Source organism: Triturus cristatus, chromosome 1_1, assembly GCF_964204655.1.
Source record: "Triturus cristatus chromosome 1_1, aTriCri1.1, whole genome shotgun sequence".
NCBI classification, from domain to species: Eukaryota; Metazoa; Chordata; class Amphibia; order Caudata; family Salamandridae; genus Triturus; species Triturus cristatus.
Window position 1 is genome coordinate 40478386 of NC_140579.1, and position 17220 is coordinate 40495605.

General features: G+C 47.7%; 1 protein-coding gene across 1 annotated transcript in view; it reads right to left on the reverse strand.

The window, feature by feature from the left end:
• The window catches only part of LOC146869299 (keratin, type I cytoskeletal 12-like), a 44064-nt gene that overhangs the window by 19180 nt on the left and 7664 nt on the right, over nucleotides 1-17220 (reverse strand). The window contains exon 2 of the mRNA XM_085633869.1: nucleotides 13486-13642. Within this exon, the coding sequence (XP_085489995.1) occupies nucleotides 13486-13642 (157 nt within the window). The remainder of the gene's footprint in view (nucleotides 1-13485; nucleotides 13643-17220) is intronic.

Here is a 17220-nt window from a genome sequence, read left to right on the forward strand (position 1 = left end):
CGAGGAGCAGAACCCAGATGATGAAGCATGACACCTAGCTTGCTGGGTGTGTGAGGGTTCTAGTTCCACCCTGAAGGGATCCCCTTCCCTTGTGCACTTTCTTTCGTTAGGTTGAAGTCTGAATTGGAATACTTTATTCCCTGTCGACTTCCTGTCCTGCAGGAACTACACATCTCTTGTTGATACCATGTGTATTGAACCATTCTTTCTTACACATAATTCGCCTCTAACTGTAAATACTGACATAGCGGGCAAGATTGGTGTAGCTTCGGATTCAACATTCAGGATCATGAGATTAAGTGTAAAGTTACCTAATCCATATACTTCATTTTCTAGATCAGTTCCTGTTCTTTTGGGAAGTCCCTCCTTGTTAGGGTAGCAGACTTTAAGTAAAACTAGGTTCAGGTTTCCCCAAACCCAGTTGTCTTGATAAACTACTGAATTTGAATCTAGGGAATTAATCAAACTAAACCATGCTCCACAGGAGCCATTGTGTGTGAATGGATACGGAAAGAGAGGCAGAACTCCCTTGTATTTCTGATAGGGAGGGAGTCGGCCACATATCCAACAATTTGTAGCATTGCTGGTCTGATGAGAATGATGTAACATACTAATGAATGTGTTGTTGCGCAGCGCAAATCTATAGGACAACTCATGCGGGGGTAATTCGCTAAAAGAATGTTCGTCAGTAGCATTGAAAGCACGCTTGGAAATAGGGTAATACATGTGTAATAATATACTGGCAATGATAATCAGAAGACTTAGAAAAAACATAATTAACAATGTCACTATGCAGTGACTACGAAGTGATTTACAGTACGCATGTTTCTTGAGCTGTTTCTGTCTATTTCTCTCTCTATTTCGGTCTAGAGGATACATGTCAGAGACAAATTCAACCGATTCACCTTGGAGAGGACTTAAACAATCAAATTGTCTGACTTGCTAGAACTTAGTTTCAGTTTATAGTTTTCTTTTTCTGTCTTGTCAACCAGGGGGAGTTTTGAGTCAGTCTGTGAGGGAATGCAGGGCTGATAATTCAAGTCGGATGATAGTCCATGAAATTTTTTGATATGGCTCGAGTGCAACCACCCTTTACGTCCCTCAATCTTCACAGCTGTCCTTGTGGTCAATAAGACGAGTTTAGGCGACTGCCAGCGAGGCTCCAGCGGGTTTCTTCTGTCGAAGTTCCTTATAAGTACAAGATCTCCCGGAACCACGTCATGGGGCTTCACCTCAGTGTTATCGGGAAAAGCTGCAGCTACCTGTGAACGACAAGATTGTAGTGCAGACATCAAGGAAGCCAGGTAATCTGTCAGCATATTACAATCAACATCAGTTATTTTACGGGGTATAGGCGTCCCCCACATATTCGGTGGTCTACCGAAGATCACCTCATACGGGGATAGCCCTGTTCGAGAGTGTGCTACCATTCTCATGTAAACGAGCGCAACTGGTATAGCTACTATCCAGTCGACACCTTTTTCTCTACATACTTTTGACTGTCTAATTTTCAAAGTTTGATTATGCCGCTCCACGAGACCTGCTGCCTCGGGATGTCGGACACAGTGGAATTTCCATTGATAGCCTAACAAAAGTGAAACATGTTTCATTAGCTCGGATGAGAACGGTTGGCCATTATCTGAGTACACGACACGGGGCAAACCATACCGTGGGAAGAATTCTCGAACTAACTGTTTGGCAGTAGTCGGGGCAGTGTAATCTGAGACGGGATACGCCTCTGTCCACCGGGAAAGAGCGCATACAACTACGAGGACATATTTGAATCCTCGACATCGTTCCATCTGGATATAATCCATCTGGAGGACTTCAAAAGGGTGATCGGGGGGTTGAAATCCACCCTGTTCTACAGGTACGCCTTTTCCTGGATTGAACTGACAACAAATCATGCAGGTACGTACTTTCTGTTTAGCTGCTGCTCGCAAGTGTTTATTGAACCAAATGTGTTGAATACTGTCTAGCATAGCTTTCTCTCCTAGGTGCGCTGGACTATGTATTGTGTTAATGATGACCTGAACCATTGAGTCGGGGAGAAACCATATAGATTTTCCCTTCGTCATCCATCCTTGATCCGTTTGGATCCCTCCTAATTCAGTCCATCTCTTTATTTCTTCTGGTGTAGCATGCGTCTGTATGTCAATTACATCAAGGGCGGGATCTTTAACTGTCATGCAGTGTGTTGGTGTCGGAACTATCGTCTTTGTCGTGTCAGTTGTATGAGTCTGATTCTGAGCAGTCTGTTTAGCTGTTCTGTCAGCTAGGTCGTTACCCTGAGAAATAATGTCAGTCACTTTTGTATGGGCTTTACACTTCATAATCGATATTGCAGTCGGCAGATGTATTGCATCTAACAGAGCTTGAATAAGGGGACCGTGCTGGATGTGGGCACCGTGAGAAGTTAAATAACCTCTCTCTCGCCAAAGCACGCCGAAGTCATGGACGACTCCGAATGCATAACGTGAATCTGTGTATATGTTGACTTTCTTATTTTTGGCTTGGATACAGGCTTGTGTCAGAGCGATGAGCTCTGCTGCTTGAGCTGACAAGGTATCTATACAATTTGTTTCAATAACTTCAGTGTCTGTTGTGACTGCATAAGCGGCCACTAACTCTCCTGTACTTGTTCTCATGCATGAACCATCTACATACAATGTCAGGTCTGGATCTGATAATGGAATATCTGTCAAGTCTTGTCTGGGTTTCGTCGTAATAGTAATAACTTCAATACAATCATGTGCCAACGGGTCTGTTCCACTTAATGGCAAAAGTGTGGCAGGATTTAATGTACTACAACGTCTGATTTCTATGTGTGGCTGGAACAATGTCAATTCATAACCCGTCAGTCTTGCTATAGTCAAGTGTTGTGTTTGGGTCCGGTTCAAGAGAACCTCTACTGCGTGTGGTACTTGTACTGTCAATTGATGTCCTAACACTATGGCATCGCTTTGTCTGATTGCTAAAGCTGTTGCTGCGACTGATTTCAGGCACGCAGGAAGAGCCTGAGCTACGGGATCTAATGTACTGGAAAAATAAGCACATGGCTTGTGTGATCCTGCTTGTTCCTGCGTGAGTACTGACAAAGCAGTACCTTCACGTTCTGTAACAAAAAGTGTAAAACGTTTGCTGTAACATGGTGTTGCTAAAACAGGTGCTTGGCATAAAGCTTTCTTTAAGCTTTCAAAAGCTTGCGTATGTTCCTGAGTCCAAGGGAGGACAGTCGATGTCGCTGCCTCCTGTGTTGTCAACTGAATGAGTGGTTTCGCTAGAAATGCATATTGAGGGATCCACTGCCTACAGTACGAAGTGAGGCCTATGAATGCCCGTACCTCCTTTTGTGTCTTGGGTGGCGGCATGTTAACAATTAACTGGATACGGTCGGGTGTAAGCTGTCTTCCCCCCTTGGACAGCAAGTGCCCAAGGTACACAACTTGCTGGACACAGAATTGCAGCTTTGAAGGGGACACTTTGTGCCCCTTGTCGGCTAGGAAATGTAAAACCGTCAGTGATGCTTTTTCACATTCAGTTTCGCTTCGGGCGGTGATCAGCAGATCATCGACGTATTGAAGCAGGGTAGTGTTAACTGGCATGTGGATACTGTCAAGTTCTCTTTTCAGTGCTTGGCTATAGATGCTGGGGCTTTCTGTGAATCCTTGAGGTGCGCGTGCGAATTTAAAACTTCGTCCATTTAAACTGAATCCGAACAAATATTGGCTTTCCGGATCGATTGGGACGCTAAAGAAAGCGTTTTTAAGATCAATTACAGTAAAGAACGTTGCTTCTGAATCTATAGCTGTTAGCAATGAAGAGATATCTGGTATTGTGGTACGATGCATTTATTTAATTCTCGCAGATCAATAACTAATCGATATACTGGTGGTGTTTTTGGATCTGTTCGTTTAAGAATCGGAATTATCGGGGAATTACACACATTGGAGTCCGTTTCTACAACCACTCCTTGTGCAATGAGCTCGTCAATGATTTGCAGTAAAGCCACAACAGCATCTGGGGGTAACTTGTATTGTCGTATTCGTGGTAGTACCACTCCTATTTTGAGTGTGACTCGATATGGTGTAATATGCATACAACCTACATCAGTGGGGCCTTGCGCCCATAAATGTGCAGGTAGATTCTGTAACCGATGATCCATGTCTCTAGATATGTAGTGACCTTTAAAGTCACGCAAAAATAGTCGTACTCCTTCCGGAGAACAACATATTACAGCTCCTAGAGCCTTCAATGTTTTTATACCTAACAAGTTTTCTGGGCATGATTTCGTAAGCAATAGATCTGTAGTCCGTGTTAATGGACCGACTGTGAATGCAAGTGGTTGCGATACTTCGTTAATAGTGGGCTTTCCTGAAAAACCAAGGGAAATATTTTGTGAGCCTGAGAGGGGTGCCCCTGGGACTTCGCTGTGACTGATAGTGGTTCTGCTTGCCCCTGTATCGAGTAGAAACTTTCTGTCTTTCCCTAATACTTGACTCTGTACGTAAGGACCCTCTTGATCTACGGGAACCTCAATAAGGGGTAGGCCAACTTCCCTCTCTAGGCTATTTCATGTGTAGCGCTGATACTCTGGATAGTCATTTTGTGCATACTGGTACATCTGTTGTGTCGTGTTTTGTGTTGCAGCAATAGGCTGTGGCTGTTGTTGTGGTTGTTGTTGTGGTTGTGGTGCGGTCTGTTGTGGAACTGGCATAGGTTGTATATTCTGAGGTACTTGTTGTTGGATCTGATCCTGTCTAGGCGGACGTGGTCTCTCTTTCGTTATACCCGTAGAGATATTATGTTTTAGAACTGCGCAATCGTGTATATAATGACCTGGCTGTTTACAATAGTTGCATGTCCCTCTAACAGGACCTACTGAATCATTGGACTGTGTCGTACCCTTTTTATGACCGTCAGCTGGAACTGACTGAGCAACAAGCATTTTCATTTTCGTGTCTTTCATACGTCTTTGTTCATGTTCTTGTTCTTCTCTAATTCTATTGTGATGATATTGTAACATTTGTAACATCTGTGACGGTGTGTTACCTTGCCAAGTACTCTCGAATTTTAATACTCTACTCTTAACTTGGGGCAGGGAATTTTCAACTAATTTTGTCACAAACAGATGTGGATACGACTCACTACTTGCTTTTATGCCACTATTAATACCAAAACATTTTTCAAATCGGGAATAGAAATCACTAGTGTCTTCATCTTGTTTTTGTTTACAGGCTGAAATTGCACCCCAGTCTTCCTTTTTCGTAGTTAATAAACGTGGTAGTACCTGCACTAATAATCCTGGTAATGCTGTAGTCCTTTCCCCAAGCCCTGAACCTGCAGCTCGGGCTTTTTCTTCGTTTTCTAATGCTGTCCAATCTATCTTTTGGTCTCCCACCTCCCATTCCTTTTCTTTGAGTTTCTCGTAAATACCGGCAGGCAATAAAACTTTCAATATTTTCATGATGTCAGGATAAGTATACTCTCCCATGAGTAACATGTCTTTTATCTCACGGTGGAAACCTGCTGGGTCTTTGTCATGGCTAGGTACTACTTTCTTCATTTCTAATAATTCAATTTTAGTTATGGGCGCATACACAAACACGCGTTTAAAATTATTGTCTTCACCTCGTATTGGGTGTACTTCGCGTAAGGGATTCTGTCTGTCTATGTGGTACGTTTTTCTTTCCAACTTGGGGGGAACTGAAACATGTTCTGGGCATACGAAGACAATGTACTGGTGTCGATGTTCTAGAATTTCTTTAATTAAATCAGTACCGGAACCTCTCCATTTATTCGTGAGTAATTCTATCAGTATATCAGGTAGGGGACCAGGATCGGAGTGTTGGCTTCTATATAATATAACGAGGTGTTGTATCATGTATATACCAGCTAAACGCTGTTCGTCTGGGGTAAGATTCAAAAACGTGTGTGCTAACGCATCATCACTGTATTTTTCAGAACTGTCAGCCCATTGTACTGCTGACCTGGCTAATTCTTGTTCATCCATGGAATCGAGCATATGATACCCCCTTCGGTCTCGGAGTAATTTATCAGCAGCCTGGAATAAGTGTTCAGGGGACTTCGTACTTAACATAGGGGCTTGAAAATGTCTGTTACATTCTGGACGTATCGGACGTATCGGGTCATTAAAGTATCTGGTATTGTTACAAGGTCTTCCCCTACCTACATAGGCTATTGTTTCTAATTGTCCTGTGGGTATTTCTGATTCTTCCTCCTCCTCTCCCTCTGATTCAGTTTTGTCTGCCTCCAATCTGGCTTTATGTATTCGTTCTACTTCTTTGCGGATCTTTCGGCACATAGCTACTATACATGTCTGTTTATCATGTTTTCCCTCTGATATATTCTGACCCCATCGGGTAAGTACTTGCATTTCATCCTGGTCTACCTCGGACCTATCTCTGTCTCTGATCAAGCAGTTTATGAAGAAACGTAACAGTTGTCTCTGTATATCCGCTTTCTGGTATTCCATGGCTTCGTCAATACTTTCAGGGCCTTGCCCTGTTTGGACAAAGCGATATATATTGTCTAAATGTTTAATCATTCCTGGTAGTGTCGTTAAATATAGTGAAGCTCGTCGTATACGTAGTGATGATAGCAGCATTCTGTCATTTTTACCGGGCACTGGATCATATCTACAATCTACAAGATGTTCCTTAAACATATCGGACGTTGCTATTTGGGGTGTACGTTGGTTTGCTAAATCTCTTAGAGACGATTTGCTTCGTGATGGTGGCGTGGCAAAAATTGCTGCCACACCTCCTGTCGCACCTTCTGAGGTGCTAGGCACAAAAGGGTTTGTGGGATGTAAGGTAGAAACTGTGGATGCAGGAAAAGCGGTGGAAACAGATGGACCTATTGGAATATGCGGAGGAGTTTGTGGTTGCGGAGTTGGGGGCGGATGTTCTCGGGGTAGAGCACCATCGACAGGTGGCGTGTGTGGTGGAACATTAACATATTCCGGAGCTACATCGTCTAAATAGGAGGAAAGGAAAATATCTTTTGCGGTCTTGGGATGTGCTTTAATCGGGAGTAATGGGGGTGGCAAATCTTTCGGTATTTCCGGGGTGGCCTTAGGTAAACCTTCGGCCAAAAGAGGATACATACCATTCATAAGAGTGTTTCGTTGTCTGTCTACTTGTTCTGTTTTTACTCGGATACCTTCCTCAACTAATACATTTTCTCGGGCTTTATTTGAGTTCTCCCTACTTTTCTCTTCCAGTCTGAGCGCTTTCTCTGTGCGCCTATGCGATTCTTTACGCCATAACTCAATAGCATCTTTCTGTGACTGTCTGGCTTTCTTTTTCCATAATTCTTCTTCTACTCTCATGATGCAATCTGCATCCCATGTCCCAGCTGTGGGCCACCTCTGACTTTCTGCTAGATCCTTGGTGTAGTCCACCCATAAATCAAGATATAATACGGCATCTAGGCCATGCTTATGATACATAAAGTACCCTGGAGTGTCCCTAGGTGGGATGGGAACAGCTTCTTCGAGTACTCCTTTTCTAGTTTTGATCTGTCTTAATTTTAAAAAGAACGGCATCTTTAAACCTTGCTACTTGATTCTTACCTGAACTGGACTTGAACACAATTAATACAATAAACACAATAATGAACACTCATTCATACCACAATTTTTGAACACAGTAAAACATTTAACATTTAACATTTAACATTTAACATTTAACGAACAATGATAATTAGAAGAAAACTAGTTACTGACATAATACTAATACTAGATAATACTGAATTATATACATGAACATACTGGATATACTGCTAAACAGTACAGATACACTGCGAAAACAGTGCAGACCGGATCTGTGTACCCAAACCCGTCAGGACCGGCACAAATTAATGTGCACGTCTAACTGCCTCCCCAGCAACGGTACTCACCGGGTAGCACGGAACGGAAGGCCTCGGAACTGAACTGAACTGGACCGGACTGGACTCGACTGGACTCGGAACTTCGGAACCTGGTGGGCCTCTGTATACCTCGGATCTTGCTCTCTCAGCTAGGCTCTGGTCGGGATACTTCGCACTTCTCACCGCCTCGTCTGGGTGTTGATCGCAGCCTCAGTCACCCCCGCTTGGCCGTGGGAGATACAAGAAATCCTGCGGGTACGCGTTTTTGTCCGTTCAGCTGTGGCAGGGGACCGGGCCTGCAACGCACCTCCGGCGCGTGAGATGAGAAAGTGTCCCTGTTCGGGCGCCAATTTATGTGGTAAATATTTAAATTACCTGTACTATTTTTTATGCGGTAAAGTCTAGTAAGAATAACTCAGTCAAAATAAGAGGCAGAATCCGTGGTATTAGAGGTTCTGAAAAGGGCTTTATTCCTTACAAAGGAATTATGGTTCGAACCAGGCAATCTTATTCCATCACCACGAAGGTTCAGGAAGGGATAGGCAATACATTATTGACAAGTAACAATATATATATGAGAAGCATTGCATCAAGACAGATGCAGGAGGCGTAACAGCTGATAATACAGATAAGAATACACATACGTAATGAAAATGGGCGAAATAACAGGCGTATACTAGAAACGTCATTTAAAATGATGTCACAAGTGGGTGGATCCATAAGAGAATCCTGCAGTGTCAGCAGAAATGTTTGGCAGAGATGCGCGCGCAGCCGCATGACGTGTGATTGACGTGCAACTAGAGGGTGAAGGGGAATTGACATTTAGCTCTACATGTGGAGACAGAAGTCTGGGGGGTCAGGTCAACCTAATCCCAAATCGTATCTAATATCTTTGTTTAAGGAACTGTTTTATCCAAAAGGAAAGGTCTCTCGGACGGAATCTATTCTATACTGACTGTTAGTGCATGTACAAGCGTCTATGTGTCTACATGAGATGCGAGGGGGCAGGAATCTTCCATGGTAACAGGGGCTATGAATTACTTGCATAAAGACAGCGAGGCCGGGCCCTTTGCTCGGTAGCTGGAAGGATGTTTACCTAAACTACTAGACAGGAATGCATTGGATGAGGAGCGGAGCAGATAACTTGAAGGCTGAATACAGTTTTTGGCAGGCAACAGGCCGCGTCAGGCACCGTTAGCCGCGCAGGGAGTAAGACAAAGTTCATGGACACAGATGCAGGTCCAGGCTGGAGCATTTCAGAGGCAGAAGCAGGAAAAAGGCTTGATGACAGAATTCAGGGCCTACTCGCCTGAACTGTAAAACTAGAAAAGTGAACCATATAAAGTCGGTGGCCAATCATACTTAGGAATGGAATATTCGACCCATTCATGGCGGATCTGAAAGAGGACATGTTGACGTTGGACGCACATGTATTTGCGTCTTCATAGCTGGAACTGGAGGGAACATACATGTACTTCTAGCATGTACATGGAGCCGTTGGGGTCTAAGATAGGGGACACAATTGACCATAAAAATTCATATTTCCTCAAGGTTAGTAAATGAAGTACCATCAAATGTGGAAATGGAATCTAGGATCTGGAGGTGTGATGTGAGAGAAGATAATGTAGTGCAAGGGAAGAACAGATACTTGATTCGAAACAGGTATGTTTGTGGAGGAAAAGACCTGACTCGGTGTGACAGGATGTGGGCCTGACTCCGGTGTGACAGGAAGTGGGCCTGACTCAGGTGTGACAGGATGTGGACCTGACTCCAGTGTGACGGGATGTGAGCCTGACTCCGGTGTGACAGGATGCGGGCCTGAGTCCGTTGTGACAGGATGCGGGCCTGACTCCGGTGTGACAGGATGCGGGCCTGACTCCGGTGTGACAGGATGCGGGCCTGACTCCGGTGTGACAGGATGTGGACCTGACTCCAGTGTGAAGGGATATGGGCCTGACTCCGGTGTAACAGGATGTGGGCCTGACTCCGGTGTGACAGGATGTGGACCTGACTCCAGTGTGATGGGATATGGGCCTGACTCCAGTGTGACAGGATGCGGGCCTGACTCCAGTGTGACAGGATGTGGGCCTGACTGTGGTGTAACAGGATGTGTGCCTGACTCCGGTGTGACAGGATGTGGACCTGACTCCAGTGTAATGGGATATGGGCCTGACTCCGGTGTAACAGGATGCGGGCCTGACTCCGGTGTGACAGGATGCGGGCCTGACTCCAGTGTGACAGGATGTGAGCCTGACTGCGGTGTGACAGGATGTGGACCTGACTCCAGTGTGATGGGATATGGGCCTGACTCCGGTGTAACAGGATGTGGGCCTGACTCCGGTGTGACAGGATGTGGACCTGACTCCAGTGTGATGGGATATGGGCCTGACTCCGGTGTAACAGGATGCGGGCCTGACTCCGGTGTGACAGGATGCGGGCCTGACTCCAGTGTGACAGGATGTGGGCCTGACTGCGGTGTGACAGGATGTGGACCTGACTCCAGTGTGATGGGATGTGGGCCTGACTCCGGTGTGATGGAATGTGGGCCTGACTCCGGTGTGACAGGATGTGGGCCTGACTCCGGTGTGACAGGAAGTGGGCCTGACTCAGGTGTGACAGGATGTGGACCTGACTCCAGTGTGACGGGATGTGGGCCTGACTCCAGTGTGACGGGATGTGGGCCTGACTCCGGTGTAACAGGATGTGGGCCTGACTCCGGTGTGACAGGATGTGGACCTGACTCCAGTGTGATGGGATATGGGCCTGACTCCGGTGTGACTGGATGCGGGCCTGACTCCAGTGTGACAGGATGTGGGCCTGACTGCGGTGTGACAGGATGCGGGCCTGACTCCGGTGTGACAGGATGTGGACCTGACTCCAGTGTGATGGGATATGGGCCTGACTCCGGTGTAACAGGATGCGGGCCTGACTCCAGTGTGACAGGATGTGGGCCTGACTGCGGTGTGACAGGATGTGGACCTGACTCCAGTGTGATGGGATGTGGGCCTGACTCCGGTGTGATGGGATGTGGGCCTGACTCCGGTGTGACAGGATGTGGACCTGACTCCAGTGTGATGGGATATGGGCCTGACTCCGGTGTGACAGGATGTGGACCTGACTCCAGTGTGATGGGATATGGGCCTGACTCCGGTGTAACAGGATGTGGGCCTGACTCCGGTGTGACAGGATGTGGACCTGACTCCAGTGTGATGGGATATGGGCCTGACTCCGGTGTAACAGGATGCGGGCCTGACTCCGGTGTGACAGGATGCGGGCCTGACTCCAGTGTGACAGGATGTGGGCCTGACTGCGGTGTGACAGGATGTGGACCTGACTCCAGTGTGATGGGATGTGGGCCTGACTCCGGTGTGATGGGATGTGGGCCTGACTACGGTGTGACAGGATGTGGACCTGACTCCAGTGTGATGGGATATGTGCCTGACTCCGGTGTGACAGGATGCAGGCCTAACTCCGGTGTGACAGGATGCGGGCCTGACTCCGGTGTGACAGGATGCGGGCCTGACTCCGGTGTGACAGGATGTGGATCTGACTCCAGTGTGATGGGATATGGGCCTGACTCCGGTGTAACAGGATGTGGGCCTGACTCCGGTGTGACAGGATGTGGACCTGACTCCAGTGTGATGGGATATGGGCCTGACTCCGGTGTGACAGGATGCGGGCCTGACTCCAGTGTGACAGGATGTGGGCCTGACTGCGGTGTGACAGGATGCGGGCCTGACTCCGGTGTGACAGGATGTGGACCTGACTCCAGTGTGATGGGACATGGGCCTGACTCCGGTGTAACAGGATGCGGGCCTGACTCCGGTGTGACAGGATGCGGGCCTGACTCCAGTGTGACAGGATGTGGGCCTGACTGCGGTGTGACAGGATGTGGACCTGACTCCAGTGTGATGGGATGTGGGCCTGACTCCGGTGTGATGGGATGTGGGCCTGACTCCGGTGTGACAGGATGTGGACCTGACTCCAGTGTGATGTGATATGGGCCTGACTCCGGTGTAACAGGATGTGGGCCTGACTCCGGTGTGACAGGATGTGGACCTGACTCCAGTGTGATGGGATATGGGCCTGACTCCGGTGTAACAGGATGCGGGCCTGACTCCGGTGTGACAGGATGCGGGTCTGACTCCAGTGTGACAGGATGTGGGCCTGACTGCGGTGTGACAGGATGTGGACCTGACTCCAGTGTGATGGGATGTGGGCCTGACTCCGGTGTGATGGGATGTGGGCCTGACTCCGGTGTGACAGGATGTGGACCTGACTCCAGTGTGATGGGATATGGGCCTGACTCCGGTGTAACAGGATGCGGGCCTGACTCCGGTGTGACAGGATGCGGGCCTGACTCCAGTGTGACAGGATGTGGGCCTGACTGCGGTGTGACAGGATGTGGACCTGACTCCAGTGTGACAGGATGTGGGCCTGACTCCGGTGTGACAGGATGTGGGCCTGACTCCGGTGTGACAGGATGTGGAGCTGACTCCAGTGTGACGGGATGTGGGCCTGACTCCGGTGTGACAGGATGCGGGCCTGAGTCCGTTGTGACAGGATGCGGGCCTGACTCCGGTGTGACAGGATGTGGGCCTGACTCCGGTGTGACAGGATGCGGGCACTAGTCAGCAGAAGATGTGGCGAGGGGTTGACTATGGTCTAGCAAGAAGATGTATCTACCAAACAAAGATTTCATCAGTAGGACCATGGGTTCTGAAAATGACTGAATGATTCAAGTGAACGATAGTCCTCCCTTTCATGATATCCCCTCCACCAATCATCACATTTACAAATGCCTGTAACTTGGCCAAGGATACAACAGCCTTAGAAACAACAGAGCCACCAGCCCTAGACTTCTTGAGAGTATAACCATATATGTTCTTCTTGGAGCAAGCAATGTAATGCTGTTCACTTCTCAGGTGTCTCAGGTTTGCAATGCAAACCTGATATGATAAGCTGTGTGCCAGTGCATTGGTGTTAGGTGAATAGTTGCTTTCTGCCACACCTTTCCCTTGTATCTGTTGACTCTGCCTTGAGAAATGGTAATAATTCATACTGTTTCAAGGCAAAGTGTAAGAAATAGTTGAAATGTGTCAAATATTCTCTACATCCCTATTGCAACTTACCTTGTGATAACGAACAAGAATTCTCAGAATCACTTAGTAAACTGCTAGATCTGGAATGGAGGATTTGTTCAAAAGCACCAATTTCAGCAGGAGAATGTAACTAACATGGCTTCCCACAGTTCCTGCACACCTCAGATTTTTGTCTTAAATGCAAACTCACACTCTCCTGCATTTCCCCACCTAAGACATTTATAAGATCCCTTGACCTCATTTCTTGTCAGGGGTTAGCAAAATTGAGTTTCTCATATGATATTGTGTGCCATGCCTTTGAAAAAAGCTCCAAACCAAATCACGAAGATTTTTTTCAAAGATTTTTCTAATACAGACATCCACAATTAAGGAAAAACTCTGATGAATCAGAAAACAAATTTCAAGGGCAGGTAAAAAAAAGTTTTTAGACTCCATCTATGTCAATACCAGCACTTTCATGTCTCTTTAGAAGTACAACAACTGCTTTTACCTCTTCATGGTTCTTCTTGAGGGCAGCCAGCTCCTCTCTTAGACTCTCAACTTCTCCCTCAAGGTCAGACTTGGATAAGGTCAACTCATCCAGCACCCTACGAAGCCCGTTGATGTCAGCCTCCACACTCTGGCGCAGGGACAGCTCATTCTCGTACCTGGAGAAAAAACATAAGTAGGCATGTGAATAACGGGCAATGAAAAAACACATCTGAAAGAGCAGGTTCTTACAACTGTGGCTTCAAGCAGGTAAATTAAAGATTGCAACAGCACAGTGCCATAAGCCCTGTGGCATTTCAAATTTACAACTAAATCCATATGCTTTTTTTAAATAAAAGATGTAGAAGTACGATACTGTTGGTGACATCTATAACAAGCGACTGATAAAATGCCTCTATTGGAGAGTTATAGAATTTCTCTTTAAATACCCTTCTGGTGGTTTTGGTCTTTAATTGCTAGATCAGTTTCATACAAAATTCCCAACATGCAAGTTAGACATGACTGTTGGAAATTCAAGTCTACCAAATCCTTCAGGATAAATCATAGTTTCATTATTTTCATAGTCGTGCTGAGGCGTTCTGGATCCGCTGAAATCTTTTCTGGAGTTTGGCGGTGGTTCCGGCGTAGAGGGAGTTGCCGTAGTCCAGACCGCTGGTGACGAGGGCCTGGGTGACCGTCTTCCTGGTCTCGGTGGGGATCCACCGGAAGATCTTTCGTAGCATGCGCAGGATGTTGAAGCACGATGAGGAGACGGCGTTGACTTGTCTGGTCATGGAGAGGGTGGAGTCCAGAATGAAGCCCAGGTTGCGTGCGTGGTCTGTTGGTTTGGGTGCGCTGCCTAGGGCGGGGGGCCACCAGGAGTCGTCCCAGGCGGAGGGTGAGGAACCCAGGATGAGGACTTCCGTCTTGTCCGAGTTCAGTTTCAGGCGGCTGTTCTTCATCCATTCGGCTACCTCTTTCATCCCTTCGTGGAGGTTGGCTCTGGCGGTGGCGGGGTCGTTGGTGAGGGAGAGAATCAGCTGGGTGTCGTCGGCGTAGGAGATGATGTTGAGGTTGTGCTGGCGTGCGATGTCTGCGAGGGGGCTCATGTACACGTTGAAGAGGGTTGGACTGAGCGAGGAGCCCTAAGGAACGCCGCAGATGACTTCGGTGGCTTCAGATCTGAACGGGGGGAGGCGGACTCTCTGTGTCCTTCCGGCGAGGAAGGAGATGATCCACTCCAGTGCCTTCTCCTGGATTCCGACGTTGCTGAGTCGCTGCACTAGTGTACGGTGGCAGACAGTGTCGAAGGCCGCGGAGAGGTCTAGGAGGATGAGGGCCGCTGTTTCTCCGTTGTCAAGCAGAGCTCGGATGTCATCGGTGGCTGCGATCAGGGCGGTCTCGGTGCTGTGGTTGGCCCGAAAGCCAGACTGCGAGAGGTCGAGGGATCCGTTCGTCTCGAGGAAGGCGGCCAGCTGCTTGTTGACGGTCTTCTCGATGACTTTTGCAGGAAACGGGAGCAGCGAGATGGGGCGGTAGTTCTTGAGGTCGGTGGGGTCGGCTGATGGCTTCTTTAGAAGAGTGCTGAGTTCGGCGTGCTTCCAGCTCTCCGGGAAGGTAGCGGTGTCGAAGGAGGTGTTGATGATGTCCCGCAGGTGGGGCGCGATGACAGCGTCGGCCTTGTTGAAGACGTGGTGAGGGCAGGGGTCGGTAGGAGATCCGGAGTGGATGGAGTTCATCGTGCGGACGGTGTCTTCGGTGCTGATCGGGGTCCAGGCGTGGAGGGTGGTGGTGGGGGGCGGTGGTTCGGTCGTGGCGTGCGTCGGTTGAGTGCTGAAGCTGTTGTGTATGTCTGCGATCTTGTTGTGGAAGTAGGAGGCGAGGGAGTTGCAGAGGTCTTGTGAAGGGGTGATGTCGTTGTTACCGGCGTTGGGGTTGGAGAGCTCTTTGACGATGTTGAAGAGTTCCTTGCTGTTGTGTGCTTTGTTGTCCAGCCGTTCCTTGAATGCGGTTTTCTTGGTGGCGTGGATGAGTTGGTGGTGTTTTTGGGTGGCGAGCTTGAGGGCAGTCATGTTGTCCGGTGTTGGGTCTCTGCGCCAGGTTCTCTCGAGGGCTCGGCAGTTCTTCTTGGAGCTCTTGAGTTCGTCGGTGAACCATGGGGCTTTCTTGCTACCGGGTCTGCTAGTCGGGGTCTTCAGAGGGGCGAGGTCGTCAGCGCAGTCGCTGATCCACTTCATGAGGTTGATGGCCGCTTGGCTGGGGTTCGTTGCGCTGGTGGGTGGGTTCTTGCTCAGGGCGGTCGCTGATCGGCTGTGATCTTGTTCCAGCTTCTATACAAGCCTGCTTTCTGTTACTTCAGAGCACCAACTTGTCATCAACTACAGCACAAAAACTGCAAGAATCTTTCAGTACCCCGGGATGCCTCAATTCAGGGCACTTGTTCTAGATTGATGTGTTAATCTTTTCTAACGCATTTGTCACAACGTGTACACTTGGAAGAGGCTGTTGCCAAGTTCATGTTATTACTCCAGGCGTACAACTGAAGCCATAAGAAATGAGGGGTGCGTAATCCTTAAAAAAAATGTTTATAAAATTACCTAATTAAAGTAAATGCTTACCGTTGCCCCACCCGCTTTGTCTCGTGGGGATGATAGCATGTACCCTGAGGCTTTTCGCAATTTGATGAGAAATGGATCTGCCAAACAAGACTTGAATATTAATTAATTGCACCTATGGTGATGAGAGGGAGAGTCTGGTCTGGAAACAAAACTGTTGATTTAGCAGTTTACTCATAGAAATGAAACACCCACCAGGGTTTGTATATAAAGGCTCAGAAATCCAGCCATTGCACCAGCACCTTCTACTCTCCTACTCTGTGGCAATTTGAAGGGCAGCAGTTCTTCGGGAGCATCATGTCTTACCTCCATCATAGCACTATGTAAGACCAACTAATGAGAGAATACATAAACGTATATTCAATCAGTTTGAAACACTTGGTGGTATAGGCTCTTGTCCATTTAAGAACCAGTTCTCAATAGCCTCTCAACAATCACAGTTAATAAAGGGGGCGAGGTTTAGTCTCAAGGCTATAGGTATCTAGGGGCAGATTTACAAGCCACCTGCGACACTTTTACGCTGCTGTTGTGTCACTTTTATGACGCAGCAGCGTCGTAAACAATGCCCCCCGTTGTGACACCTTTACAACGTGAAGCATCTATGGAGATGCGTCACGTTGTAAAGCCCCGCGTCACATTATACCTGATGCAGGTATGCAAGGTGGGCATTCCGACTCAAGAAAGCCTCGTAAAAGTGACGCAGTGAAATCTACAAGATTTCACTGAGTCCCTTTTACGACGCCACTGCGTCAAAACCTTACGCCTGCCTGAAGCAGACGTAAGGAGTGGCGCAGCATGTTTGAAATAGGAATTCCGAAGCATTGCTGGAGTTGCATCGTGCTTGCGACACGACTCCAGAAATGCGTTGCCTTTACGCCAATAGATGCGTCACGCATCTGTCAATCCTTGCGCCACGGTGCGCCGCATTGTAAATGTGACGCATCTATGGTGGCGCAAGGGTTTTTTTGTGTGACGCAAATTAACTGACGCATCTCTGCTAATATGCAGTGATGTGTCAGTTCTTGTAAATGTGCCCCTAGTGCCTAGCAGCCAATTTGCGGACCTTGAAGTCAGGCGTCCTGTGTGCTCACCTTATCAAATTTGTGAAAAATCACTTGAGTATTAGGCAATCACTTTATTTC